This window comes from Myotis yumanensis, unplaced genomic scaffold, assembly GCF_028538775.1.
Source record: "Myotis yumanensis isolate MYYU_CA2020_CCGP unplaced genomic scaffold, mMyoYum1.0.hap1 SCAF_12, whole genome shotgun sequence".
In the NCBI taxonomy this organism is placed as follows: domain Eukaryota; kingdom Metazoa; phylum Chordata; class Mammalia; order Chiroptera; family Vespertilionidae; genus Myotis; species Myotis yumanensis.
In genome coordinates, this window is record NW_027223763.1 from 25,931,672 (window position 1) to 25,958,809 (window position 27,138).

General features: G+C 45.6%; 1 protein-coding gene across 1 annotated transcript in view; it reads left to right on the plus strand.

Moving 5' to 3' along the window:
- Positions 1 to 27,138, plus strand: part of GABBR2 (gamma-aminobutyric acid type B receptor subunit 2) — a 314,564-nt gene that overhangs the window by 75,610 nt on the left and 211,816 nt on the right. Inside the window, exon 2 of the mRNA XM_070431092.1 lies at positions 15,912 to 16,049. Within this exon, the coding sequence (XP_070287193.1) occupies positions 15,912 to 16,049 (138 nt within the window). The remainder of the gene's footprint in view (positions 1 to 15,911; positions 16,050 to 27,138) is intronic.

A 27,138-nucleotide genomic window follows, 5' to 3' on the forward strand; every position in this document is an offset into this window, starting at 1 on the left:
CGATCCAATCTGAAGATGCTCCTGCATCTAAGGAGGTGGCTGGTGGAGGATGTGCCTGGCAGAACACAAATGCAAGAATGGAGACTGGATACAGGGTGGGGAAGCCTGGTTGTCATGTCAACAGATTGGCCCTAGATAGAGAGTGGTGGGTCCCCATATGCTGCCTGTCGTGACCACAGCACTGGCTTCTTCCATAGCAGGGCTGAGGCTGGACCAGGCCTGGAGAGGAATGAGATTGGGGGGACTTGTGAGGATTTCCCCCCATGTGGCACTGTCCTTGGGTCTCCGTTGCTGTTTAATGTGCAGCCTGAGAAGGGAACTCATAAGCCACTGCCCACCCCACCCCCCGCTGCCCGACTCCTTTTATTCCCCCAGTGTAAGGGGTGTGGATCAACAAGCATTCTCATGGCTCGGCTCGTGCATGTGGGACAGTAGGGCTCCTGAAGAGAGTGAACCTAATAGCTAACCTTTATCTGACGTTCACTTGTGCCAGATGCTCTTCCTAGAGCTTTGAATCAACTCATTTAACCCTCACAACTGTATGCAGTAGACACTATTATCCCCACTTACGGAGAAGGAAATAGACACACAGATGGGGTAAAGTATTGGCCCAAGGTCAGTCAGCTATTAAGTGGGAGACTTGAGCCCAGGCACCAGACCCTTGAAACTATGCTACCTGGTACAGAGGTACAGGATATAGCCTGGTCCTTAGAAAGCCACACTCCAGGACCTGCCCTTGGTCATTCCAACCCAGAGGGTGCTGGGTTAGCCAAAGGAAAGGGCATCTCACCCAGCTAAGGCTTCTAGGAGGAAGCAAGATGCCCTGAGGTTGGCCAGCCACAGTGGGTGTGAACATGGCTATCATGGCCGAAGCCACATGTGGTCTAAGAACTTGGGGGCCTATTGCTAGGTGAGGGGAGTGTAGGGTCTGGGGCAGGAGGGTCTACCTTAGCTCACTCAGTGACTTGCTATGCGCCCTGGGCAACTTCCTCCTCATCTTTCCACTCCAGTTTTCTCACGTACAGACAGCAGAGAGGAGCTGGGCCTGGAGGCCTCCAGCCTCCTGACTGCACTCAGTCTGCCTTCCAGATTGAGGCCAGTTTATGCTGCTGTGTATTCACTATGTAGTTCCATTTTGATTTCTCTTTAGTTTCTTTATAAAGTATCAAAAAGTCATTACTGGCCTGGCAGAAAGGTACGGGTTCTCTCTATACCAATGATGGCGAACCTATGACGCGCGGACTCATTTTTTTGGTTGATTTTTCTTTGTTAAATGGCATTTAAATATATAAAATAAATATCAAAAATATAAGTCTTCGTTTTACTATGGTTGCAAATATCAAAAAATTTCTATATGTGACATGGCACCAGAGTTAAGTTAGGGTTTTTCAAAATGCTGACATGCTGAGCTCAAAAGGTTCGCCATCACTGCTCTATACCAAGGCTCAGAGTGTAGGGAAGGTGGACTTCTCTCTTATTTTACAGATTGGGAAACTGAGGCCCAGAGAGGCCATGAGACCTGTCCTGGGGGAGATATTACCTTCCTGCTTGTGGTTGCTTTTTCAAATTGTCAAAAAATATACATAACATCAAATTGACCATTTTAGCCATTTTTAAGTGTACAGTTCAATAGCATTTAATACAGTCACATTGTTGTGAAACCACTACCACCCATCTATCTCAAGAAGTTTTTCACCTTCTTAAATGGAAACTCTGTACCCATTAAAAATACTACGCCCCCGGCCCATGGAAACCATTATTCTACTTTCTGCCTCTATGAATTCGAGTACTCTAGGTACCTCCTTTAAGTGAATCATGCAATATTTGTCCTTTTCTTTGTCTGCCTTATTTTACTTCCTGCTTTCTTTTTTTTGATTTTGAGAGAAAGTTACATTCAAATAATTTTTCAAGGCTCAGGAAGGATCTGTTAAACCTAAAAAGAAAACAAAGTAATAATTCCACACTAAAGTGGATACTCGGGGAAAAAATAATCATAATTTTTTTTCTGTATGAAAATGAATAAACTCTGAAAAATCCTCCTATTCTGGTTGCAGGATTTATGAAGGTAATTTTTCTTTGCCCTCCACCTGAGAAAGGGCCTAGGAGGCTGTGACAGATGTTTATGGAGCAGAATCCTGGGGAGGGGGTGGAGTAGCGGGCACAGGCACCTTACTTTTACCCTCGGTCTGAGCAGGGGTCCCTTCATGGTTAATTAGGCCTTCTCAGCATTGCTTCTCCATTTTACAAAGAAGGGAGGTGCAGAGGTGTGAGTCCCCTACCAGGATTGGGATGGGCTGTCCTCTGAGGGTTGGCATCTCCCCCTGGCTTTCCAAAGCCTCATGGTCACGAGGTTCTGCAAAGGGATTTCCCTGGAATGGATCATACCCCCAAATGCACTGGTCCCAGACTGCCCCCAGGATATCCACAGGAGCCTCCCTTGGATCCTACCCCTGAAATGCATCCTCCTCCTGGATCCTCCCCCACCCCCAACCAGCACTTCCTCCCAGGGTCCTCAAAAGAATTCCTTCCTTTGGAGCGCCTGCTTCCCTCCTGGCACTCGGTGGTATCTGTTTTCTAGTCTGGGCTTCAAGCTGAAAGGCCTCTGCCCCGTTTTCCAGGCAGGGAGAAGCTTCACATCCTTCAGAGTTCAGGGGCAGCCCTAGGCACTGCGGTCTGGATGGGAAATGCCCCGATAGGCTTGGGGACCACTTAACTGATCTCAGCCATAGCATAGGGATGGGGACACAAGCAAGAATTGGGACCTGGGTATGTAGACCTGGGAAGGCACGTTAGGACTGCAGCCAAGGGAACAGCTCTCACCCATGTCCCAGGAAGGACTGTCAAGCTCAGGGATGTGACTCCCCAGGGTATGTCAGTGGAGTGTACAGCCAGCCAGCACCTCTTGGCGGTGTCCCAGGCCCTGAGGCCTCTCCTGGCTTCTCTATCTCAGTTCCTGGTAGCCCAGGACTCACAGGACCCCTAGAAGAAGGTAGGACTCCCCCCTCCCTCTGCAGTTTCCCTTCCTCTTGTTCCGAATCTAAGCATTCCCTCTGCCCATCTTGCACCCTGTCTTTGGCTCCTTCTGTCTCCTGCCTGGACCTCTGCACTGGTCTCATCACCCATCCCCTTGCCCAGCTCCTCTTTCCTTTAATAACATCCTTTAAATAGTGGCCAGTTTTGTCCACCCCAATCTGATGGTGTCATCACTATCTCAGCTCTGATGATGTCATTATCAGATTTAAGTTTAAGCCCCTTTAAAAACTACCCAGGGCTTATAGGTATATAGGGTTTTTCTGTTTGGGATGATGACAGTTCTGGAAATAGTAGTGATGGTTACAAAACATTATGAGTGCACTTAATGCCACTAAATTGTACACGATTAAAATGGTTAAAAACCAAAACAAAAATTCCCTGGGGCCCCAGAATAAGGTGCAAGCCCCTTTACTGGTGCCCAGAGCCCTCCAAAGGTTGCCTCAACCTCCCTTTCCAACCCCACCTCTCATTTCTCCCATTCACTCAATGAGTGCTCCATCCCAGAGAACCACTGCTGTTCCCAAGACTTATCCCCATTTTTCCTGTCTCTTTGCCTCCTCATAGAATTTCAGGATTAGAACCTATTCCTTTATTCAGTGAAATAATCCTTTCTACAACATCGTCCTGCAGGTTTTTGCCCAAATACCCCAGTGGCAGGCAGCCCACTGCTTTACAAGGCATTCCACCCAACTCTAGACAGCTTGGATTGTAAGAGACAGAGTTAAGGTTTGGAATTCGATGGCCTGGGTTTGAATACTGGCTTCTTGTCTTAATAGTTGTGTGATCTTGAGATTGTCAGTTAAGCTCCCTGAACTTGTATTTCCTCCTCTGTTTAATGGGGAATAGTAATAGTGTCCATTTCATAGGGTCATTGTGAATATTAAATGAATAGTATGTTATGACTAGTAAATGAGATGATGCATGTAAAGAACCTAGCATAGTGCCTGACACATAGGTCAGAGCTAAAGAAACATAGCTGGTATGTATAAATTGAACAAAAATCTGGCCTAGAATATAAACCAAACCAGACTGTTGGGGCAGGAAGGGATCTGAGAGATAAACTGTGGCAGTTATTTGTAGGTTCCCTGACACCTAATTCCCCTCTCCTGCTGGCCAGGTTGCATCTTGGATTCCTGGTACTTGGATGGGGCCAAATCTGGCCAGTGAGTTCCATTTAATTGCTGGTTCAACTGCCCCCGAAAGGAGTGGAGATGGCTCCATGGCACACAGCAGCAGTGCCGGCCCTCCTCAGCAGGTGACCCGGGGCCCCATCCCCAGGGAAAGGGCTGACAACTTATAATTTGTGCAAACCTGCAGAAAGGAGCACCCTTCCCCACCACCACCACCACAGGCAGCACGCATACGCTTTGCATTTGTGACCCTGACTTTTGAAAATGTCACACCTGCATTTGCTGGGGTACTTACTGACAGCTAATTAGGAAACGCAGTTTGTATGTACCAGTCTCTAAGAAACATTTTGTAAATTGGGTAATTGGCTTTACCGGTGCAGAGAAGAGATGTGTGGTATGGCTCCATCATCCTCAAATAACAGTCTACAGCCAGCCAAGAATTCAGAGGGACTGCTCAGGGAGAATACAGAAACGCCGGCTTTCCTCAGTATCCAGGGTGGACAGTCTGGCTCCCTGGAGACTTTTAGAAGCAGATGGTCTGTCCATCACCCCGGGGAAAGGGTGTAAAAAACTGAAGATGGCTGGAGTTAATAAGCATTTTGGGACCAAGATACAGATATGACTACTTTTATTTCAGGCTATATTCACCAGCAGGGGTGGTATCCGCCAGGCAGCAGTCATTTGTCCAGCCAGTATGTATTAAACACCTGTCTGGAGCCAAGCCCTTTGCTGAGCACAGGGGGACAGAGGGGACTAAGACAGCCCAGTACAGCAAATATGACTATATCTGGTTGTGCCCTTTAAATTCTGGTTTAGCATCAGTGCCTTGAATGACAGGGGGGATTTTTACATATAGAGCATATTTTTCCCATAACCTTTTTTGACTCACTTTACTTTTCTCTAATAGTTTCCCAGGTGTTTAGATTTTTTATATTTCAGAATTTTCACAACAGGTGATTAAGAATGTGTACTTGATGCAGTCTAATTGCAGTAACAAACAGCACCCTTATATTCCAGTGGTTTAATACATTTAGGTTTTTTTCCTTGCTCGTGTCGTACTCAAGTGCAGATCGGGGGAGGGGCGTTGTTGGTTGGGTCCTCTGGGAAGCAGATGCCCAGGCAGAGTCAGAAGGCATCTGAGAGGAATGCCTGTGAAGGAAAAGGGTGAGAGAGAGCAGAGAAAGGCAGAGCGAGTCTTCAAACTGTGAGTGGGTCTGACACCTGTGAAAGGAGAGGGGAAGGCTGGGTGCCTGGGCAGGAAGAGACCCAGGCGGTACAGCTCTGAGAAAGTCTGAGCCAGACTAAAAGGGCTCAAAGATTGCCATCGTGGCAGGGGAGGACGAGGTGGCCGTGGGCGTGGAGGACGTCCAAACCGAGGCAGCAGGACTGACAAGTCAAATGCTCCTGCTCCTGATGTAGATGACCCAGAGGCATTCCCAGCTCTGGCTTAACTGGATGCCATAAGATAACCCTGGTTCCTTTGTGGACCCTACTTCTCTGAGGTTTTGCATGCTTAAGGATCTCAACCGTATAAGAAATTAAAAAAGAAAAAGAAAAAAGACTGTCATTCATACCATTCACACCTACAGACTGAATTTTATCTGTTTTGAAAATGAACTTCTCTCGCTACACAGAAGTAACAAATATGGTAGTCAGTTTTGTATTTAGAAATGTATTGGTAGCAGAGATGTTTTCATAATTTTCAGAGATTATGCATTACTTCATGGATATTTTGTATTGCTGCTTGCAAATATGCATTTCCAAACTTGAAATATAGGTGTGAACATGTGTACCAGTTTAAAAAAAAAAAAAGATTGCCATGGCTGAGTCTTGTACTGGCTAGAAATGGTGAGCACCTGTGCCACCGCCACACTCAGCCAAGGGCAGGGAAGAGTGAGGCATGTCCCAAAGCCATCTTGGGAGGCTGCCCTCCTTGTGACAGTTTCTCTCAAAGCGGTGGCGCCCCTCCATAAATGCCACAGGGATTCGAGGTTGTTGGAGCTCCATGGCTTCGAGGTCCTGGGAGTCTTCCCCACTCACACAGGGGAGGGAAAAGAGCACTGGGCGCCCGGGGATGGTTTTATAAGCCAATGCTGCCCATAGTGCACATCACCTTCGCTCATATTCCATTGCTCAGAACTCAATGGTCACCTCTAATTGCAAGAGAGGCTGGGGAGTATAGCCTCTCCGTGGGCCCAGGGGGGAGAATACAGCACAGATATCATGGAGCATGGATTCTGGAGCCCAATTTCCTGGGTCTGAATCCCAGTTGTGCCCTTGACTCAAACTACTTACCTCTCAAACCCTCAGTTTCCTTATCTATTAAAATACAGTCAATAGGGTTGTTGTGAGGATTGAGTATATATATATACACAATTAGAATAGTACCTGGCCCAAATAAATGCTATTTAAGGGATTAGTATGTCATTATTATTACTCTTCTTATTTCCAAATTCAATTGGCTGGTAAACATTTCTTGAGTATTTACTTTGTTCAAGGAATTTGCATATGTCACAGGGGCTTGTTTCTCTGAGCACCTAGTAGATGCCCAGAATGTGTTTGAATGAATTCATTTCAATGGAGGAACAATATAGTGTGTGTTTCATCCAGTTGGCCAATGTACTGGAGTAATTTTTAAGATGATTAAGCAATAATAAGTGTCAGGTCCTGTTCTTTAGTTCAGAAAGTCAATCACAGAAGAACAGAAAGAGGGAGATAAATGGTTGAAAAAAGCCTACCAGTTTAAAAATTACTTTCTGTCTTTATAAAAAGAATATGTGTTTCTCTCTCTTTCCTCTCCCTTCTTCTCTCTTTCACTGAAATAAATAAAGCATATTGAAAAATCAGGTAAAATAAATAGGTACAAAGAATAGAGTGAAAAAGAAATCACTCAAAATTTCACCATCTCTAACATAAGATGACTCATTCCAGATATTTTTCCATGCATGTAAGTTGAGAGATGGACAGAAATAATTTTATAAAATGTGGTTATTATTACTACATGCTAATTAAAATTGATATTATATTTTATTTATTTGAATGTAACAGGAGAAAATAAAAGTAAAGCAGAAAGAATGGATCAACATTAAGCAATTTTGCCTTCACATGAGAAAATATTTGTTTTTAAAATATCTAAGGGTAATAAAAGATTATGAAAAGCAGTGAGGTTGGAGTCCTGGCTTTTAAACTCCAGTTTTCAATTTTAGATGGTATCGATTAAAGTCCTTCTGTGGAAGAAGAGGAAATTAGCAATTTTACAACTCCTTTCCCTTCCTCTGCCTCCTGAATTTTATGTTACATTATCTTCATATTGCCGGTTGTTTCATATTAAATAGGTCCAGTGCTCACAATCACTCCTTTTTATCACAAGCCCTCCATTCCTAAGGTCTACACTTTGATTCATCTTTTGGTTGGCTGAATTTTATCACCAAGTAGTTTCTTCTTTTTTTAATTTAATTCCCAAGAAAGGTTCATAGGTGTTTTGTTACCAAGATTTGGGGTGCTGATTTAGCAGTGTTTACTGACAGTAAGCTCCGTATGAAGTCGTTGCTGTGTAGAAGGACCGCAGTCTGAGGCCACATTAACAGAAGTCTATGCTCAGAATGCAGGAGGTGATAATTTCATTCAGTTTAGCATTGTGGCTAGGTGTGCTCCAAACAAATCAACAGGGAAAAGACAAACAACCCAACAGAAAAATGGGCAAAGTCACCAGTCCAAAAGGGTAAACACAAATGGCTTATAAACATGTGAACAGATGGCTCAATCTCCTTAATAATCGGAAACATACAAATTGAAATGACATATCAAATACCCACAAGATTGGCAAAAATTAAAATCATAAGGATGTGGAGTAATGGGATTGCTCAAACACTGCTGGTGGGAGTATAAATAGCTAAAACCACTTAGAGAAAGTGTGGGAAACTCTGTGATTCAATGATTCCATTTCGAGGTTTATACCCTAGAGAAGCTCTGCACATTTGCTGGGAGACACGTATAGAAATGTCCAGCTATCTGGCTTACAACAGCAACCAAACAAAACACAGGGAACTACCCAAGTGTCCTTCAACAGGGGAATAAACAACAACAAAACCGTGGCATATTTATATGATGGAATACTACAGAGGTATGAAAATGAATGAACTACAGCTGTATTCAACAACAAAAATCTCACAAACATAATATAAGGCAAGTTTCAGGCAAAACATACAGCATGAAGCATGAGTCCACTTATAAATACATTTAAAAACATACAATTAAATGAGAGAGCGTTTAGGAAACATGCACATAATAATAAAGCAATAAAGAAAAGCAACAGACTAGGGGTCCCCTCTGGGTGAAGGAGTGATATGTGCAGGGTAGGCACACACGGGCTGCAACATAAGATGATTGTTGGGTATCCTGTATGTACATATTACAATTTTTTATACCTTATATATGTTTTATGTATATGGTAGGTTCTTTTCTATGCGGGAAATATTTCATAACAACAAATTCTTATTTAAAATGGAACAGTACTCTGAAATGACACTGCCCAGGATTGAGTCCTTACATCTATTTGACCTTGGGCAAGTTATTTAACATCTCTGAACCTCAGTTTCCTTATCTCTAAAATGGAAATAATAATAGAGCCTACCCTGTGGTAATTTTGTGAGGCAAGAATAGGATCATTTATGTGAAGTTCTGTATGCCATGACTAACACATAGTGAGTGCACAGCACATGTTAGTTAGTGTTCCTTTTCTGTGCCAGGCAGATCGGGGTATGTCCTAGAAATATCTGTCCTTGGAGTCTTTCCAGAGAGTAGCCCACAGATGAGAAGGTGTGAAGCCATATTTTATGGGGATGATTGGAAGGAAGAGTTCCCCTTAGCTTGGTGAATTGAGCATCTGGCAAACAAGATATCTCTTGGAGACAGGCTGGCCGAGTTTAGGTGTCTGAAGAGCTCTCATGGGAATAAAGGATGGTAAGTGTTCTGTGAGGTTCTAGAACAGGCATGGGTAAACTATGGCCCGTGGCCCAAATCTCGCTGCTGCCTGTTTTTGTAGATAAAATTTTATTGGAATGCAGCCACACTCATTCATTTATGTATTGTCAATGGCTACCTTTGTGCTACAGAAGGCTGAGAAGTTGCAAGGCCCACAAAGCCTAAATATTTACTGTCAGGCCCTTTAGGAGAAAAGTTTGCTGACTTCTCTGCTCAGAATTAGAACAGGGAATGCAAAAGGAAGAGTGATTTCAAGACCAACATAAGAACTCTCTAAGAAGCTGAGCTGGCCAAGGACGAATTGGTGAGGGAGTGAGACCACTGCCACCCGAGGGATGTAAGCAAATGCTGACTGCTATTGGAGTGCGATGCACAGAGGGGATCTTGTATCAGGGGCAGGTGGAACACATTGGCTTTCAAATTCTCCTTCAGTTCTGAAATTCTGCATGGAGTAATGCCCAGTTTCAAATTGGTTGTTATTAACTCTGACATTTTCTTGGCATTTTTACATCTTAACTCTTAGCAACATTTTCTTTAAAATTTTAAAGTAAAAAAAGTATTATAATCTTTAGAAATTAGATTTAAATGAAAATGGATTTTATTCTAGAGTCCCAATTTTTCATTTAAGGATTGATTTTTATGGCTTTTAGGTCTATTCCCATTGATAGGTGCTGAATTTTAAGAGCCTAGTGTGATTTCTCTGTGACAAGTCCGTCCTTCTAGGGGAGGAGAAACCACTGGAAATGAGGCAGTGGAAAGGAGTTTGGAGGTAGTAACCATAAGCCATTATAGATCTGGAGTCAATGAAAGGCAGAGAGGAAAAATAATGGCAAGAAGAAGGGAAGGAGAGGAGGCAGCAGTTACTGAGGGCCTACTGTGTGCCAGAGCCCATGTCCAAGTGGCATTAAACTTTGAACTATTGCATGAGGTTATGAACTGTGGTGGAATTACCTCCCCGTCTGCTGATCGATTGTGGCCATGCCACCTGTCAGAATACCCTCTAGAGGCATTCTGAGAACATGATAAAGCCCATAGATTTCTTCCAGGACACGAGAATCCCCTTATAGGGGCTCTGAGAGCAATTTATCAAAAGCCAAATTGCTCCAAGGCAACTTGCCATAAATAATTTCTCAGAATGATGGTTTTGCCCAGTGAGCTCACTAAGAGCTGTCTGACAGACACCTTAAGTGGGAGTTAGAAATGCTTCGGCATTTCCCCGGCTCAGCCAGAATTGGTCCATAAGAAGAGGATGATAATAAACAGGCATTAGGGGACATCTCCAAGTGCAGCGTTTAGGAAGGGCTGAAACATACAATAGAGGGGAGATTGACTTTCACCTGAGCCAAAAAGACAAATCCTTGTGAAATGGCCATGTGAAGTGTCTGCAAGGAATCCCTGGGGAAGCTCCAGCTTAGAGAAATCCCCCAGTGATTTGGTGAATTGACCATCAGGCAAACTGATGTGTGGATTAACTTTCAGTGAATGGTGGCCTGTCATGCATGTGCTCAAGCGGCTGGCCCAACCAGGCTCATCTACAGGATCCTGACCTGCTCTTCTTGAGGCCAAAGACAAAAATCATACACAAACAAGAACCTTCAGGGTCATCTCCCTTCTGGTTTTCATTTTTTGCTAGCAATGAAATCCTGTTTTCAAATAAAGCGTTCTGTGTAAGCATGATGCTGTATAAAGAATAGATATAAGGCAAGCTGCTGGCTGAAGTGAAGGTGAGGAGCCCAGAGGCCCTTTCACTGTCCCTAAAACATCTTTGCTGTGTCCTGGGCAGCACTTTGAAGACCCCCCAAGCTGGTTCAGCCACAAAGACTCAGCTTTGGTGAGGGAAGGCCATCTATTTGGGACCCTAATCATGTCAAGTAAGAAGATACAGTGTTAGGCATGAGGATGAGAGAGGTAGCATCAACAATGGCTCAGATCCATCCCTGTGATTTTTATTTTGTTGTTCACAGCAGAATTGCTCTCCAGCATACTCAGGGGTGCTGAGCAGGTTGTTTCTCTTGCCTCAGGTCAAAAGTGGTCAGGATGAGGCCTGGGCTTGCAGCATTATCCTGGGGAGAATGGTCCTTTCTAGGGCGCTGCTAGCTTTAACCTTCCCTTTGCCCATTGAGCTGCAGTCTCTAGATTATTGAGAAAGCTCTCAACTGGGAATCCCGAAATGCTTCCCCTAGTCCTGAAAGGACAGTGGAAAAGCCCTTTCACACTGAGGACAAGTCTTCAGCATCTGCCCCTGAAAGTTCGGGTGCAGGGCTGGCTAGATTAGCAATGCCCACACACATTTGGATTTCACAGAGCAGCAAATGCTACAGGAACGGGGTGGGGAGTGGTGTTCATGGAACAGAAACTTACATAGGGCAGAAAACTTTTTATTTTTTCACATTAGGATATTAAAAACAAAATCCTCTCACTATCTATAATTTGTAATAGAAAAACATTTCAACACCCTACAAACCATGAAAGATCTTATTATACGTTAAGTAGAGCTCTTTATATGGAACACATTTAACTTGAAATAAGAGGTTCTTCTTTTTTAAATTTTACTTTGCTGTATTAATTGTCTATGGCTGCTGTAACAGATTATCATAAATCTAGTGGTTTAAACCACAACTGTGTATTGTCTCAAGTCCACTGGCCAGAAGTTCAGGCGCTGTGTGACCCTGTTGGGTCCTCTGCTCAGGAACAAGGTCAAAATCAAGGTTACCTGAGCTGGGTTCCTGTATGGAGGCCTGACTCATTCAGTTTGTTGGCAGAATTCAGTTTCTTGCAGTTGTAGGACTGAGGTCCCATTTCTTTGCCATGTGTCACCCCTCATCTTCAAGCCAACAAAAGCACATTAAATTTATCTCATACTTTGAATGTCTGGTTTCCCCTCTGCTGCCAGCCAGAAAAGACCTCTGCTTTTCGGGGCTTGTGGGATTATATCAAGCTACCTGGGTAATACTTTCAGGTCAGCTGATTTGTAGCCTTAATTACCTTTGCAAAGCCCTGTTTGTCATGTAACATAACATCCATAAGAGTAAGACCTAGGGGCAAAATTCATGGGGGCCAGACTTCTGCCTTCTACTCCTGGTAAAAACTGAGTTGGATAAACATTTTTGAACATTGAAAGATTCTTCTAGCTCAAATATTAGTTGTCAAATATTGTCAGGTTTCAGAAGTTGTCAATTTGTGAGAAACTAGGACATCATTATTAATACAGAATCTTGCATGGACTAGGTACTGGGGAAATGTTTGCTGAGCAAATAAGTTTTAATTAGTTTATTGTTGCTAATATTTTTAATGCAATTTTGATTATAAATCTTATGGTACTGCATTATCATTGTCATTAGCTACGGATTAGAAAACAAGCTAAAATCATTATCAGAATATATTAAAATGGGAAATGATTCCGTAAATCATGATAGAAATAATTAAAACATGAACTGCTCTGTTCTGTCTGCTTGTGCTAAGGGTGGGAAGTGTTGTTTTCCATCAAGGAACAGGGACAATTAATAGAGGGCCCCAAGAAACAGTAACTTAATCTTTCTTCTTTCCTCCCTCCTCCCTCCTCCCTCTCTTCCTATTTTTCTCTTCTTTTTTTCTTTCTCTTTCCTTCTTGGCAAAAAAATAACCTGGCCAATTTAAAAAATTAAATTGAAAAATTTAAATGGAATTCTTTCCTGACTCTCTATAGGCTACAACCCAAACTCCCCACCCTGGCATTCAGAGTCCTCATTAGCCTTAGCCCAACCCATTTTGCCGTTGTCACTCAGTCTCAAGTGCTCCGCCCCCAGAGCCCTCCCTGGTTGCTCCTGTGGTGTCCATAGGCTGGATCTGTCTGTCTCCAGTACTGAGCACTGTCTGCCATGTGGCATGGCCACCTGTGCCCCTGTCGCACTACCTTTACCAGACAGCGAGCTCCCTGAGGCCGGAGCTGTGTTGGACTCCTTTTTCTACCCCTTTCAGCACCCGCCGTGAGTCACTGTCCTGAGTCTCTCAAATAAACAAGGAAGGAGCAACAGGTACTAATCCACTCTGCCCCACATTATGGTCACTTTTAAGAAAAGGGATGGGGAGCAGAAAGAAAGAGGAGGACAGAGGATGGAGAGGAAGACAAGAATCAGGAGAGACACGTGGAAGTAGAAAGAGAAGGGAGGAAGCAGATACAGGGAGAACATCACCGTGCTCCTTCGAGCATTCAAGAGCTTCTTACTGAGTCCTGATTGAGGCCCCATCCAAGCTCAGGGGAGACAGCAGTGAAAACAATAATAAACATCTTTGCCCTCAGGGACTTTGCATTTTAGTTGAGAGGTCAGCCAATACACAGGCAGATGAAAAAATAGAAAAAATGATTTCAGATAATTTTAGGACCTATATTAAGACAATAAATAGTGTGGCCTGTTAAGTGACTGGGAGTAGGGACCAGTTGGGGAAGCGGGGTAGTAGTAACAACTTCACTGAGGAGGTAACAGCTATGCTGAGACCAGAAAGATGATAAGTACTGAGCTACATTGAGAACCAAGTGAATATTATTCCTTGAGAAAACAGCAAGTGCAAAGGGCCAGGGGCAAGAAGGAAATTGCTTTCAATTTCGAGAAACAAAAAGAAGGCTGGTAAAGCTGTACTGGGTGAGCAGGGAGAAGAGTGGAGGGAAATCACATCAGAGTGAGAGGTAGGGCTGGATCTTGCGGCTTCTTGTACCCATTACGATAAGGAAGGTAATATCATACCAAAATGTGTAAATACAAAGTAGTTATTGTATAGATACACTAACAGGGCATTTTCCAGCAGCCCTGCCTGAGGGTCACCTGACTGGGGGAATTTAAAGCTCAGGCATCTTATAATTCTCTAAAACTGGTAGAATATTCTAGGTTTTTTTGTTTTTGTTTTTCCTTTGGTGTGTGTTTGTTTTGGTTTTGGGTTTTTTTTTTTTAGAGAGAATGGAGGGTAATGAGGAAGGGGAGAGAAAGAGAGAGAAACATCGACATGAGAGAGATATAGTGATTGGTTGCCTCCCATTTGCACCCTGACTGGGCTGGGGATCAAGTCTTCAACTGAGGTACTTGACCTTGACCAGGCCAACAGTTTGGTCCAAGGGCTCTAACCATTGAGCAAGTGGGCTAGGGCTGTGCTGGTTTCTAATTATCCTTTTTCTGTCCCCACAGAAAAATTGCCCTGAAGGACATTAACCAGTTTTGTATCTAATTTGTTATTTTTCCATTCACTATAAAAACCACTGTCTCCTGTTTTCTTTTGAATCCACTTTGTCATCTTGCAGATACACTTATCCACGAGTTAAATAAAAGGGTGATATGTACCCACTATTGATCTTCATGAGAATGATGTTTGTAACCTTTTGAGAATCATTCTGATAAGAGTTTGGGTTTTAAGTGCATGGAAAGCGGAAGAGTAAGAAGGACTAATTTATGTTTTACAAGGACCCACAGACTGCCAGGTGGTGAGTGGCCTTAACTGAGCCCGGGGGGAGCCAGAGTCTCTGTCCAAGGAAGACGTGACCACTGGGCTTGATGAGAGAAGTGGAGGTGGGGGGAGGTGGGAAGTGAGCCCGGCTACTGACTCCTAACATTTGAGGACATTGATCCTCGTTCATTTCTGTGGTAGATCTCCAGGATCTGCTGTAGTCGGCAATTTTCCTTTCTCCTGTGTGAGCTCCTTGGCAGGGGCTGTGTCCGACTTTGTTTCCTCAGCACCCAGCCCTGGGCTGAGCACAGAGCCGTGCTTGGCAGTGTTTGCTGAACGAATTCGTCTCTTTGGATTCATCTTCTTCTCTTCCTCCTCCTCCTGCTCCTTTTTCTGCTTCTCCTTCTATATTGTGATAAAATATACATAACATAAAATATGCCTTCTTAATCATTTTAGGTGTACGTACAGTTCATTGGCATTAAGTATATTCACATTGTTGTGTTACCATCACCCAAACTGAAACTGTACGAAATAAACACGAACCCTCCCACTCCACCCCACCCCCTCCCTTCCAGCCCCTGGCAACCACCATTCTACTTTCTGTCTCTGTGAATTTGACTACTCTGGGTACCTCATATAAGTGGAATCACACAGTATTTGTCCTTTGGCATTGGCTTATTTCACTTAGAGTAATGTCTTCAAGGTTTATATATGTTGTAACATATATCAGAGTTTCCTTAATTCTTAAGGCTAAATAATAGTCCATTGTATGGATATACTAGTTTGTTTGCCCACTTGTATGTTGACAGACATTTCAGTTGTTTCTACCTTTTGGCTACTGTGAATAATGCTGCTATGAACATGGGTGTACAAATACCTGCTGGAATTCTTGCTTTTGATTCTTTGGGGTATACACCTAGAGGTGCTGTGCTGGATCATATAGTGATTCTGTTTAACTTTTTGAGGAACTGCCATACTGTGTTCTGCAGCAGTCGCACCATTTTACATTCCCACCAGTACTACACAAGGGTTCTAATTTCTCCATATCCTCAACAACATTTATTTTTCTGCTTTTTAAATAATAACCATCTCAAATATAAATGACCCTGGAAGGGGGAGACCTTTTGGGAGGCATTTGGGAGCTAAGATGGGGGATGCCAAGATCATACTTCATGGAGCTCATAGCACAGGCTCAGCGCTGGCTTAAAGAGAGGCCCCACCAATGAAAGAACTAAAACCCAGAAGGTTTCCCATGAGGCAGATTTGTTTGTGTGAATCCACTATTGGGCTCTTTCCCCCGGGGAAAGCAATTTCTAATTTGGACTTCTCTTTCTCTGCGTTGCTCCCCAGTGTGATAATGCGAAAGGACTGAAAGCCTTCTACGATGCAATAAAATACGGGCCAAACCACTTGATGGTGTTTGGAGGCGTCTGTCCATCTGTTACGTCCATCATCGCGGAGTCCCTCCAAGGCTGGAATCTGGTGCAGGTAAGGTCCACGCTGCCTTCGGTTGGGGGACTGTCTTGATTGGCCACCAGTCTTTTAAAGAAATGATTCCTTGCCCAACATGGTTTCTAAGTTGCCCGGATTAGGCCCTGGCTCACCCTTTCCTAGTGATTGCACAGCCACTGGCCCCACCTCTTGGCCTGACCTTCTGGCCCATCCTGGCATGGCCACCTCTGTATGTTTGAAATCTTACAGTGACTCCCTAGCCTTACTCTCAGGGCCATCAGCATCCAGCCAATCTGTCTGTCCAGTGTCATCTGTCCCTGCCATATATTTCATGCCTCCATCCTCCCAGACAACTCACCTTTCATATGCACCCTGGACCTTCAGGCCTCAGGGCCCTGCTCTCTCTTTCCCCTTAACCAGATTGTCCTTTACCAAACTTCCCTCCCCCAATTGAAGTTCTCTTGTCTACTAAGACTGCCTTTCTCCTCAGGTAAGCCTTTCACAGGCCAGTTGTTTACTCTTTATACCCGCAAATGTTATGCACAGTCGAAAGTTCCACCAGTGAGTGTGTATAGTCTGTTGTAGGCAGCATTCACCGGTGCTGGCTGTTATTTGGAGTGTGAGAGAGAAGAGATTAGAAAGATGTGACCATCTGGGATGAGTGGTTGCCTATGCACATGTTTTACTTCTTTGCTTCATCCATCCATCACCCATCCATCCATCACCCATCCATCCATCTGTTCATCCATCCATCATCCATTACTCCATCATCCACCCAACAAATATAATGGGCAAATTACTGTGTACCTAGAATTTTGGTAGACACTGGAGATATAGTGCAAACAGGACAGACATTGTCTCTACCCTTTGGGAGCCTACATTCTAGGAGGGATAGGGCAGTAAGCAAATAAATAATAATACTAAGAGCTAACACTTGTATAATATATATGTCATGCTCACTACATACCAGACACTGTTCTGAGCACTTACATGCATTAACTCCTTTAACCCTTATAACTGCTGCATTATCATCCCAATTTCATAGATAAGGAAACTGAAGTACACAACGCTAAGTAATTTGTCAGAAAATCCACGGCTCATAAGTAATAGAGCCATGATTTAAACTTAGGCAATCTGGTAAGGAAACTGATAGACATAAATAGGGTGAGGAGATAAATAGTGACTGCCTTGGGGCAGTCAGAAAAATCATCTTGGAGCAGGTGACATTTGAGCTGAGACCTGAAGCATGAGGAGGAACTGGTTGGGTGAAGAGCATCCATGTTTACGGATAGAATAGCAAATGTAGAACTCGTATGATGGGGAAGAACCTGGCGTGTTCAGGGAACAGAAAAGAGGGCAGTGGGGCTGGAGCAAAGTGAGAGTGAGGATGAAGAGGCGGGCAGGAGCTGGACCACAGGAGGATCTGGTTTCACTCTGCTTGCTTGAATTGACTGAAGAAGTCTCTGAGTCTGGCCCTGCATGCCTAGGGTGCTGGGGGGAGAGTGGCAGTGGGAGCTAGCCATGACAGAGGTGCGATGAGGGAGGGTGAGGTCCCAGGGAAGGACCACCCACTCAGTCCAGGGACAAGGAAGGTTTCTGAGGAAAGTGATGCTGAGCTGACTGTGAAGGAGGAGAGGGTGTTGGAAAGCTGGAGACATGGAGGAGAGCCCTGCTGGCAGAGGAAACTGGGTGTTCAAAAGCGGGTGGTGGGTGTGTGTGGGCTTGGGCAGTGTGAGTCATGTGCTGTGGCCGGAGAAGGCCACGCTGAATGTGGGCGGGCGCAACAGGAGATGAGGCCTGAAAAGCAGCTCTGCACGTGACAGTGCAAACCTAACCACGTAACTGGAGCCAGCACAGCGCAGTGAGCCCTGGGAGCCTTGGCTTCTGGCCCCGAGGTGCCTATGCACAGCCATGAGACCCTGGTCAAGTCACTTCCCTTCTCTGTACTTGAGCTTCCTTTCCTGAATGCTGAGGAGCTCCCTACACACCCTGCTGTCACTCTGGGCTGCCACTCTGAGTCTGTCATCTGTGAAGTCAGGGTAGTAAGAGGGCAGGGTCTCATAGGGCTGCTGTATGGAGTAAATAGTTAATGAGCGATTACAACTGTGCCTGGCACATTGTAAGCACTATGTGTTCCTGGTTTCATTGTTGTTGTCACCCTGCCTCATCTCCTGCTCCTCCCCAGGTTGAACACCCTGATTCTTAGCACTCCTGGGCTTTCCTGCAGCCTTGTTTTCACCTCCTGAGACATCCATTCTCCCGATGTCCAGTATGTCAGTCCTACCCATTCTTAGAGACCCCACTTAAAATGCTGTCCATTCCAGGAAGCCTTTCCTCACTGCACTATCTAAAGTAGCCCTTCTATAAATTATTCTTTTCACTTCCCTGTTTACTTCTAGCGAGCATGTACAGAACCCCCGCCATGCCCCTCTGCCTGTCCCTCTTTTAGGGCTCTGCAGATATGTTTGGCTGGGCTGTGAACCATAGAAGATGGAACCTGGGCCTGAGTTACTCCTATTTTTCCTGGTGCCTGACACTTCATAGACCTTATTGGATGCCCGCTGAATGATCCAAGGGTGGGAGGAAGGAGGAAGAGAGGGCAGGACAAAGGATTGGCAGGTGGACATTTTCCCCAGATGAGAGTTTGAGCTGTCTGGGAAATCCTCACCCAGAGAGGAATTCAGGGAGGTTACTGGCCCTCTCACAACCTCACTGGGACTGTCTGGAATTCTCTGAGGAGCTGCAGAAGCAAGCACAATGTTGGAAACTCCTGGCTTACCAGCTGACTTTAGCATAAACAAGACAGCCTTGTTCAGTGGGGTTGACAAGCTAGGGACCGGGATATGAGATGGGAATTGTTTTAGTTATTTATTGCTGTGTAACTGACCACCCCAAAATTTAATGGCTAAAACAGCAGTAATCATTTATTATTATATCATTTCTGTGGGTCAGAAATTCAGACCCACAGAATGACTTGTATCTGCTCCATGATGCTCAGGGTCCCGTTGGAAGATTTGAAGGCTGGGAACTGGCATCATCAGAAGGTTTGGCTGGGGCTGGAGCATCGCTTCCAGTGTGGTTCCCTCACGTGGCTGGCTCTCCCTGTGGGTCTCTGCATAGGGCTGCTTGAATGACTTCCCCCAAAGCGAGTTCAAGGCAGAGATGGCAGTCTTTTAGTACCTAGCTTCAGAAGTTGCATGCTATCATTTCTGTCATATTCTGTCGATTATACAAATTAGTTCTTATTTAATGTGTCAGCATTGGGAGGTTACTACACTAACTATCGTGGGAGCTGAAGATCACTAGGGACCATCTTGGAGGCTAGCTACCACTAATGTCTGAGAGTAAGGCAGGAGCTCAGATTGCCCAACAAGGAAGACTTGATGCTGAGTCCCTTTTCTGCTTTGCAGAACTGCTCATCCTTCAAAACCCTGGGTAGATACCACCTCCTCTGTGATGCCTTCCCTGATCCCTTTCCTTCTGTGCCTCCCAGCCCCCAAGGTGAATTCATTGTTCCTTCCTAAACAGTGCCTTTTCAATAGAGGCCATCTCCCCCAGGGAGTGAAAACTGATTTTTGTGGGGAGGGGGCAAAATGTCTCGCTTTTTTATGTATAAAGCACAGGACATACATACGTACAGTATATAAACAGGCATATAGTCTATTTGTGGCATTAAAGTTTCAAGAGTGGGGCAGGATTAGAAAAAATCACTCTACTGGGAGAGTGAGAATGATAGTGAAAAGAGGGCTGAGAAGCATGGTTCTGTACTGCTTCTGTATTGCATACAGTCTTTACATTTTGTGGAAAATAGTTTATTCTATATCCGGTCTTCCCTACTACACAGTAAGCTTCTTGGGGGCAGGGACTCCCATTCTCTTCATCTCCCAGTTGCCAGTGCCTAGCACGGAGCCTGGTACACAGATCATCACTGAGCGCTGGGAAGTGTCTGGGAGCCTGAAACCCTCCACTGCAGATATAGGAACAAAGATCTAAATCCTGATGGGGAGTATCCCTGGAGCCTGATTTCTGCCTCCCCCGATTCTCAGGGAGCACAACCCCATTTGTCATGGGCTAGCCTCTGGGGACCTCCCCATCCCCTTCCCAAAAGGCTGATCTTTCTTACAAAGATGGTAGAGGGCTGAGTGAGTAGGTCTGCTGTCATAGGACTTGATGAATTCCTTAACTTATTCAAAACTGGGCTCTGAAACAGTTTTGTAAATGGGAAAATGCATGTAATTTGTGTAATTGAAAAGTAGCTCTGACTTCCCTTTGGGGGAGACAGCCTGGAATACGGAATCAGTTGTTTCAGTTTCCTGGTGCTACAAAAATAGAGATGTGCACGACAGAGGGGTGAAATGCACCCTGGTGCTGAAATTGGTTAAATTTAACTTGCTTTTGCCGGGCTTCTTGATTCATGGTTGCTGTGTTGAGAGGCCAATATTGCCTAAGTCGTGATGTGAGTCCCTTAGCGACCGGGCATGTCAGCTCCTCCAACTAGATTTGAGGACCTTCATAGAGGCCAGGGTCTGACGTGCGGGCTCTGTCTCTCTCCCATCTGTCAGACCCACCCAGGTGGAGGCTTAGACCTGGGTCTTGCAATAGGAATGACACACCAGGGCATAGCGTGGAGTCACCTGGGAAGGGCCAGGGTCTAGCCATTGCAGACTGAGCAGTGTTCAGATTGGAGAACACACAGGGTGCTGGGGAGGAGGGAGGATTATTGGCTTCCAGAGCTGCATGGCTCTTGGAGAGATTTTGCTGCTTCTCTGTGATGTAGGTGGGGACAAACAGGCAAAACGGGTAGAGTTAGAGCGGAGCAGCGTTTGTGCTTGTGGCTGGAAGCATCCAGCAGGGAGCAGGCTGCCTGGCTGTGAAGCAGTGAGTTCTCTGCTGCCCGAGATTCCCCAAGCATTCAAGTCTCCGCCAGTCCTGCTGTTGGGGATATTTACTGTGTTGAGGAGGCACAGACCAGGATGGTGGCTCTCAAACTATATTGTAAGAGTCACTTATAGGGTCTACAGTTGTGCTGCTGTTAATGCAAATTCCTGGCTCTGCTCTGAGCAGGTCCTGGTTAAGGACTGGACACCCCACTGCTCACCCCTGCTGCTGGGTCTATACCAGCGGCTCAGGTGATTAGATGCAGTTGATTCCTGGCGACTTGTTAAGCCAGGTGATTTCTAAGGCCAGTTCATAGACACTGGGACCTACTAACAAGTGCTCCTGGTCCAGAGAACTTTAATTCATGCTGCGCCTATGGAGCAGATAGCAGGGGATGCCGCTGGAGAAAATACCCTAGTGCTGCCAGGATGAAGCCCATGATCCTTGGTGTGATAAGAGGGTGCTCCATCACCTTGCCATCCTCCCTGCCCACTTCCTGCTCCTACATGCCGAGGGCTTTGTACAGGCTGTTTTCTCTGCCCGTGGTCCCTTCACCTGGCAGGATCATGGTTATCCTTCCTGGCACAGCTTGCTTGTCCTTTCTTTGTGAAGCGCAACCTTCCCTATGCTCCATTACCCACACACCCCTCCCAAGGTGTTTGCTGCCCTGTGCTTGCACCTATCCTGGCCTTGAGCTACCTAAGGTCAGGGCCTGGCCTTGTTCACCCCTGTACCCTGGGCCTGGTGTAGGCCTGGCTCCGATGCTGAGTGGCACCCAGGCAATGTTTGCTGGCATAGTTCTGGATTCCTGCCTTCTAGGCCTCAGGCTCGTACCCTGATCCTGAGGGCAGATCATAAGAGCCTGCCAAACTTGGGAGGACCCAATGGCTCTGCACCTGCAGCTCCTTGTTAAAGAAAAGGAAATGGAGGCCTGAAATGGTCTCTACTTCTGCATCAGCCCTCACCCCCTATCTCTGGACCCAATATATTTTTTTAAATCCTCACCTGAGGATATTTTTCCATTGACTTTTAGAGAGAGGGAAAGACAAAGAGAAACTTCGATGTGAGAGAGACACAACAATTGGTTGCCTCCTGCATGCGCCCTAACCAGGGCCTGGGCCAGGGAGGAGCCCACAACCATGATACCTGCCCTTGACCAGAATGGAACCCAGGACCCTTTGGTCCTCCGGCCAATGCTCTGCCCACTGAGCAAAACTGGCTAGGCTGGACCCAATACTTTTTAACTAATATGTTTCCTTTGAAAATTTTTGCAGACTCCCACAGAATCCTATCCTCAGAGGTCTGAAAGTGGCTTGCTTCTCACCCTGCTTTGCACTTTTTTTGAGCAGTTTTGCAGACCTCCCAGCAGCCTAGTCTGCCCTTCTGAAAGCATAAGGGTCTGGGGGGAAAGCAGGAGGATTTGGAGCTGGATGGGGAAGATGGAGGCAGGGCAGCAGGAACAAGAAAGGGAGGCAGAGCCCAGCGAAGGAACAAGAGATGCTACGAGAGGGGCTTTGACCTCCTCAGAGACCAGGACAAAGCTCCTTCTTTCAGCTTACAGACAGAAATAGTCTAGCTGATGAAAATAAAGTCAGATTCCTGAAGGGATAAAGGGCTGCTCTCAGGAAAATGCAAACACTACTTCGTCATCAACCATATCCCGCAGAGCCTGTCCTTTAAAAGGCAGCCTCCTATATATCCCAGCCATTCCTGTGCAAAATTCCCCTACTTTACATCCTGCCTTTCTTACTGTTTCAATTGTATTGCTTGATGAACCAAAATTTAACAATTGACTGTTTTACTTTATTTTACAGATGAAAGTATTTTATTATTTAACATTAAAATAAATTCAAATATTAAAAAAAAAAGGCAGCTGCAGCAGATTAGTATGAAATCGTAGATGCGTTTCTCCTGGCACCGACCCAAGAGTCCCCTCGGCAGCCTACCCTGCCTGCCAGCCTGCCTTGGCACTCCCTCCACCCCCTTCCTGGGAAGGAGCACTTCAGTTTGTGATGGGGCCGTCTCCTGGGAGGAGCTCCTGTGCAGGAGTGGAGGGAAGGCGGGCCTGCAGAGGGAGAATGTTGACTGCGTTAGTAGGTGTGTTGGCAACGATGTCCCAGCATATTTAGGACTTGATTTCTCAAAACCCTAAATCATGCTTGGTTTTAACATTAAAAATAAAATCAAGCCTTTTGCTATTTACAGAATTCCAGAATCACTTAAATTGCCGGTCAATGCCATTTGCTTCGTAAGAACAGGAATCTTGTCACCTGGCTTGATTTTCTCAGGGGATTATCTTATTAAAGTTCTATGTTGTGTGAAAAATCAAAAGATTGTTTCTTCCAGAGCTGTGGGTTGTGGAATTTGAGGTAGATTCATAGAAAGGCAAAGCTGGTAGGGACTTAATAATCATTTCGTTCAGTCTCCCCATTATTCAGATCGGGAAACAGAGGCCCCACACAGGTAGGGCCTTGCCCAAGTTCCTACAGTAACAGCAGAGCTGAGTCCCATGGCTCGCTCTCCAGTGCTTTGTAATATGTACTGTGGTCTTAGTCATCTCTCTCAGCCTCACTTTTTCTCCTAGAATGTGAGAATAACAAGCTAGCCTTCTGTATTTCTTGCAGTTGTGAGGATCAGTGAAGGCTTTTCTTTTTTTAAAAATGAAAGGACTTTTATAGACTATAAAACAGTAAGTAGCTGCTGTTACAATGACAAGTTTTCCTTGGTTCAGACCTCTGATTACAGTGATGGGTGTTTAAAAATTACCCCCTGCTTTGCATCAGCAGCAAAGGTTGTTTACTCTGGCACTGCAGACCCTGAAACTAACGTCAGAAGCAGAATGGAGGCTCTTCAGGGCCTACCTCTCAGATGCAGTGAGTTAAATCACAGGGATGTGAAGTATAGCAGAGGGAATACAGCCAATAATATCGCAATAACTTTGTACGGTGACAGGTGAATACTGGACTTTTCGCAGTGACCACTTTGTACGGTATATAAATGTCAAATCACTATGTTGTACACGTAAAATTAATATAATATTGCATGTCAACTATACTTTAATTAAAAAGTGATTTACATTCCAGAATGAAAAAAAAAATTCAGCAGGCCAGCCCACGTGGTGCCACACCCTTGCTGTGGAGCAGATAACAGGGACTATGGACTTGACTGGAAACCATTTAGGAACGTCGGTGTGATTAGGCACCGTTGGAAACTTTGCAGTGGCTACTGTCTAAGAAAGAGAATGAAGGCCAATAATCCAGGGCGGGTCAGAGCCATTTCTTGGCGCTGGTCTCCAGAGGGGCCATTTAGCACATTAATAATCTATGAGATGCTTCCTCCTAGATTCATAGAAAAAAAGGGTGGGGGAGGAGAAGGAGAAGGGATATTAAGGGCATGCACTGTGAGCCAAGTAGAGGGGGCGGGAGAGACCCCACAGACCACCAGAGCCCATGGATGGGCCTTCCTGGCCCTGTCAGTGTATGCCTAGAACAGTAAAGCCTGCTTCTGAGAGCAGGTGGCATGTCACGTGTGAGGTGAGGAGAAGTTGGTAGCTTTTGGTTTAGATACAAATGGGTGAGAGGAAGTATGAGCTCTCAGAAGGGATGCCAGCAGCATCTTCTGTGAGGAAGGACATGTGTTCTGTTCTCACTCATTCATTCATTCACTGACTCGTGCTTATATTTATTTATCCATTCCCTCACTTAAGTGTTGTGCCTGCTGTATACTCTCCCAGGCCTAGTGTGAATTCCAGTGCCCAGTGCTGCCACCTCAGGACAGTTGGACATGGCAGAGAGGCAGTTTGGCACAGTAGCTAAGACAGAGGCTTGCAATCCGTAAACTCTGGGTAATTGTCCCTTCTCTGTCTCTTATTGATAAAGCAAGCTTGGACTAATTGGCAACCTCCTACAGCCTCACTGAACTTATCTGCAAAATGGGCTAGCTAAATCTGCCCTTCTTCTAGGGTCATTGAGAGGAAGAGATGGGACAGGGAAAGTGGAGCAGGTAGAAGCACCTTGCAGACTGCAAGCCCCTAGGGATGTATGGGTAAAATTATTACTACTGATGCTTTGCCATCTGAGACACCAGCCAGGCCCTGGGCAGGGAGCTCCTTGATGATTTTTAGGTCTCAATTTCTCTCCGGATTCAAAGCTGTGTGGATGAGAAGAACTGTCACAGATCATGAAGGTGACTCAGAACAGTAAAATTAAAACAGAGAACCTACAGGAGAGACAAAATAAGCCCACGGCAGCTGTAAGAGGCACACACACTCTTTTTTTTTTAGTTGAGTGTTCACAGAAGAAGAGGCAAAAAGGGCATGATGCTGTTGAGTGCACGGCAGTTCCCATTCTATTCCTGCCAAGGGCCTCAACTCAAGTCTTTCCTGTCCAGCTGGTTAAAGATTCAATTCAAGGTTCTGACCCCATTCTTAATTCCAGACCATGGTATCTAAACTAATACCAGTTTCCAGCATGTAACTCCAATGGCCTCATTGTTTATGCATCTTTCACCACCTCAGCCCCTTTCTGGAAACATGCAGGGTGTAAATAATTCATTCTAAATAAATAAATCACTCGCACTGCTCACGGTAGAGTGATGCTGCTAGTAAGCAGCGTGACTGCAGATAGCATTGAGTCTGGAATTATAAGCTGAGTCTGGAAAGAACCTGAGAGGGAATTAGAAAAGTAACTCCCTCCAGAGAACAAATGTGTAAAATGGGTATAATAACCAACTTATAGGGCTATTGTGAGGGGTAGAAGTAATCACTGTGGAGCAGGAAGTGTGGGCAGGAAAGTCTTGTACAAACGGGGATGAGTTGGTCATCCTCGCCAGCCCTTGTCCTGCATCTAGGAACAGCCTGGACCTCTGTGTACTTGTTAGCATTCGGGTGATTCTGCTGTACAGAAGTGGGTGGGATTCAGGCACCAGATGAGGAGTTGTACTCGGCAATGCTTCTCCAATGGATCTGAAGGTAGGGCTCCTCAGGTGGGCTGCGGTGAGGGGGGGGGGGGTGTTACAGGTTTACTGGTTAAAAATCAGATTCCCAGGTCCACTGATCAGCATCTCCAGGGAAGAAGCCTGGGAAGCTGATTTTTAACAAGTACCCTGGATAGTTCTTATCATCAAGGACATTTGGGAAACACTGGTCTAGCGATTGTCCAAAGCTGTGGGGTCCATGAGACAAGCAGAAGCACCTGGGAGCACATTAGAAATGCAGATGTCTAGGCCCCACCCCAAACCTGCTGATCCTGAATCTGAATTTTCACAGGACCCTAAATTATTCTTGCTGCCCTAAGGTGCCTCTCATCCAGGACTACCAGGGGTCTGTCATGGGAGCCCAGGTGTCTGCTGAGGGAGAAGGTTTTCAAGGCTAGGCAGTCAGACTCTGGAGTTGGCTTAAGGAAAACATCCATGATTCAGCCCCAGGATCCCCTCTTGGAATGTCAGAGTGAAATGCGGGTGCAGTCAGTGCTCTCACCAACTCTGGATGTCCCTGCAGTCAGCATCACGGACCACAGGGACTCTTGTTAAACTGCGGTGCAGACAGAGTGTGTCCTGCTCAAGCCCAGGTCTGACACACTAACCCGGGAGCCTCTTCCAGCCAGTAAGACCACCAGCCCCCTAGTGACCAGGAGCACACAGAGGGGACCCCTGGCTCCAACTGAGGACCAAAGGAAAGAGCACTAGGTCAACATGAGGGCGCCTGGCTTCTGTCTGTCCCTGCCATCTCCTGGATGGTGGGGCCTTACACAAACCTCTTCCTCTTGCTGGAGCCTGAGCATCTTCACCTGTAAATGTTCTGTTTCCCCCCAGGCCCATGGCAATGCTCCTGTGAGGCAGGGCCTGGGGTCCTTGGTGGCTGCTGGGCAGGTGCTCTGGAACAGAAGCACAGGGTTTGTGTCATAGCACAGCACTGACTGCCCCTTCTCTGTCCCATGTGATAGGATGGTCGTGGGCCCATTTGTACAGAGGGGCTAACCTGCTTGGTCAACTTACAATACCAATATAACTGGGTGCATTTCTTGGGCTTGGGGTCCAATGGACTGGGTTTATATCTAGGTTCTGGCATGTGTTAGCCAGTAACCTTGGGCAGGTTCCTTAGCTTCTCACAGTCCCAGCTCCTTATCTGTGACCCTGGCTGATTGTGAAATGACCTTAGATGATGCCCACACAGTTCCCTGTGCTATGCTTCACATTCCTCCTCCTGGGGACTCCTACTCAAGGACTCAGTACCCAGACAGCCACCTGT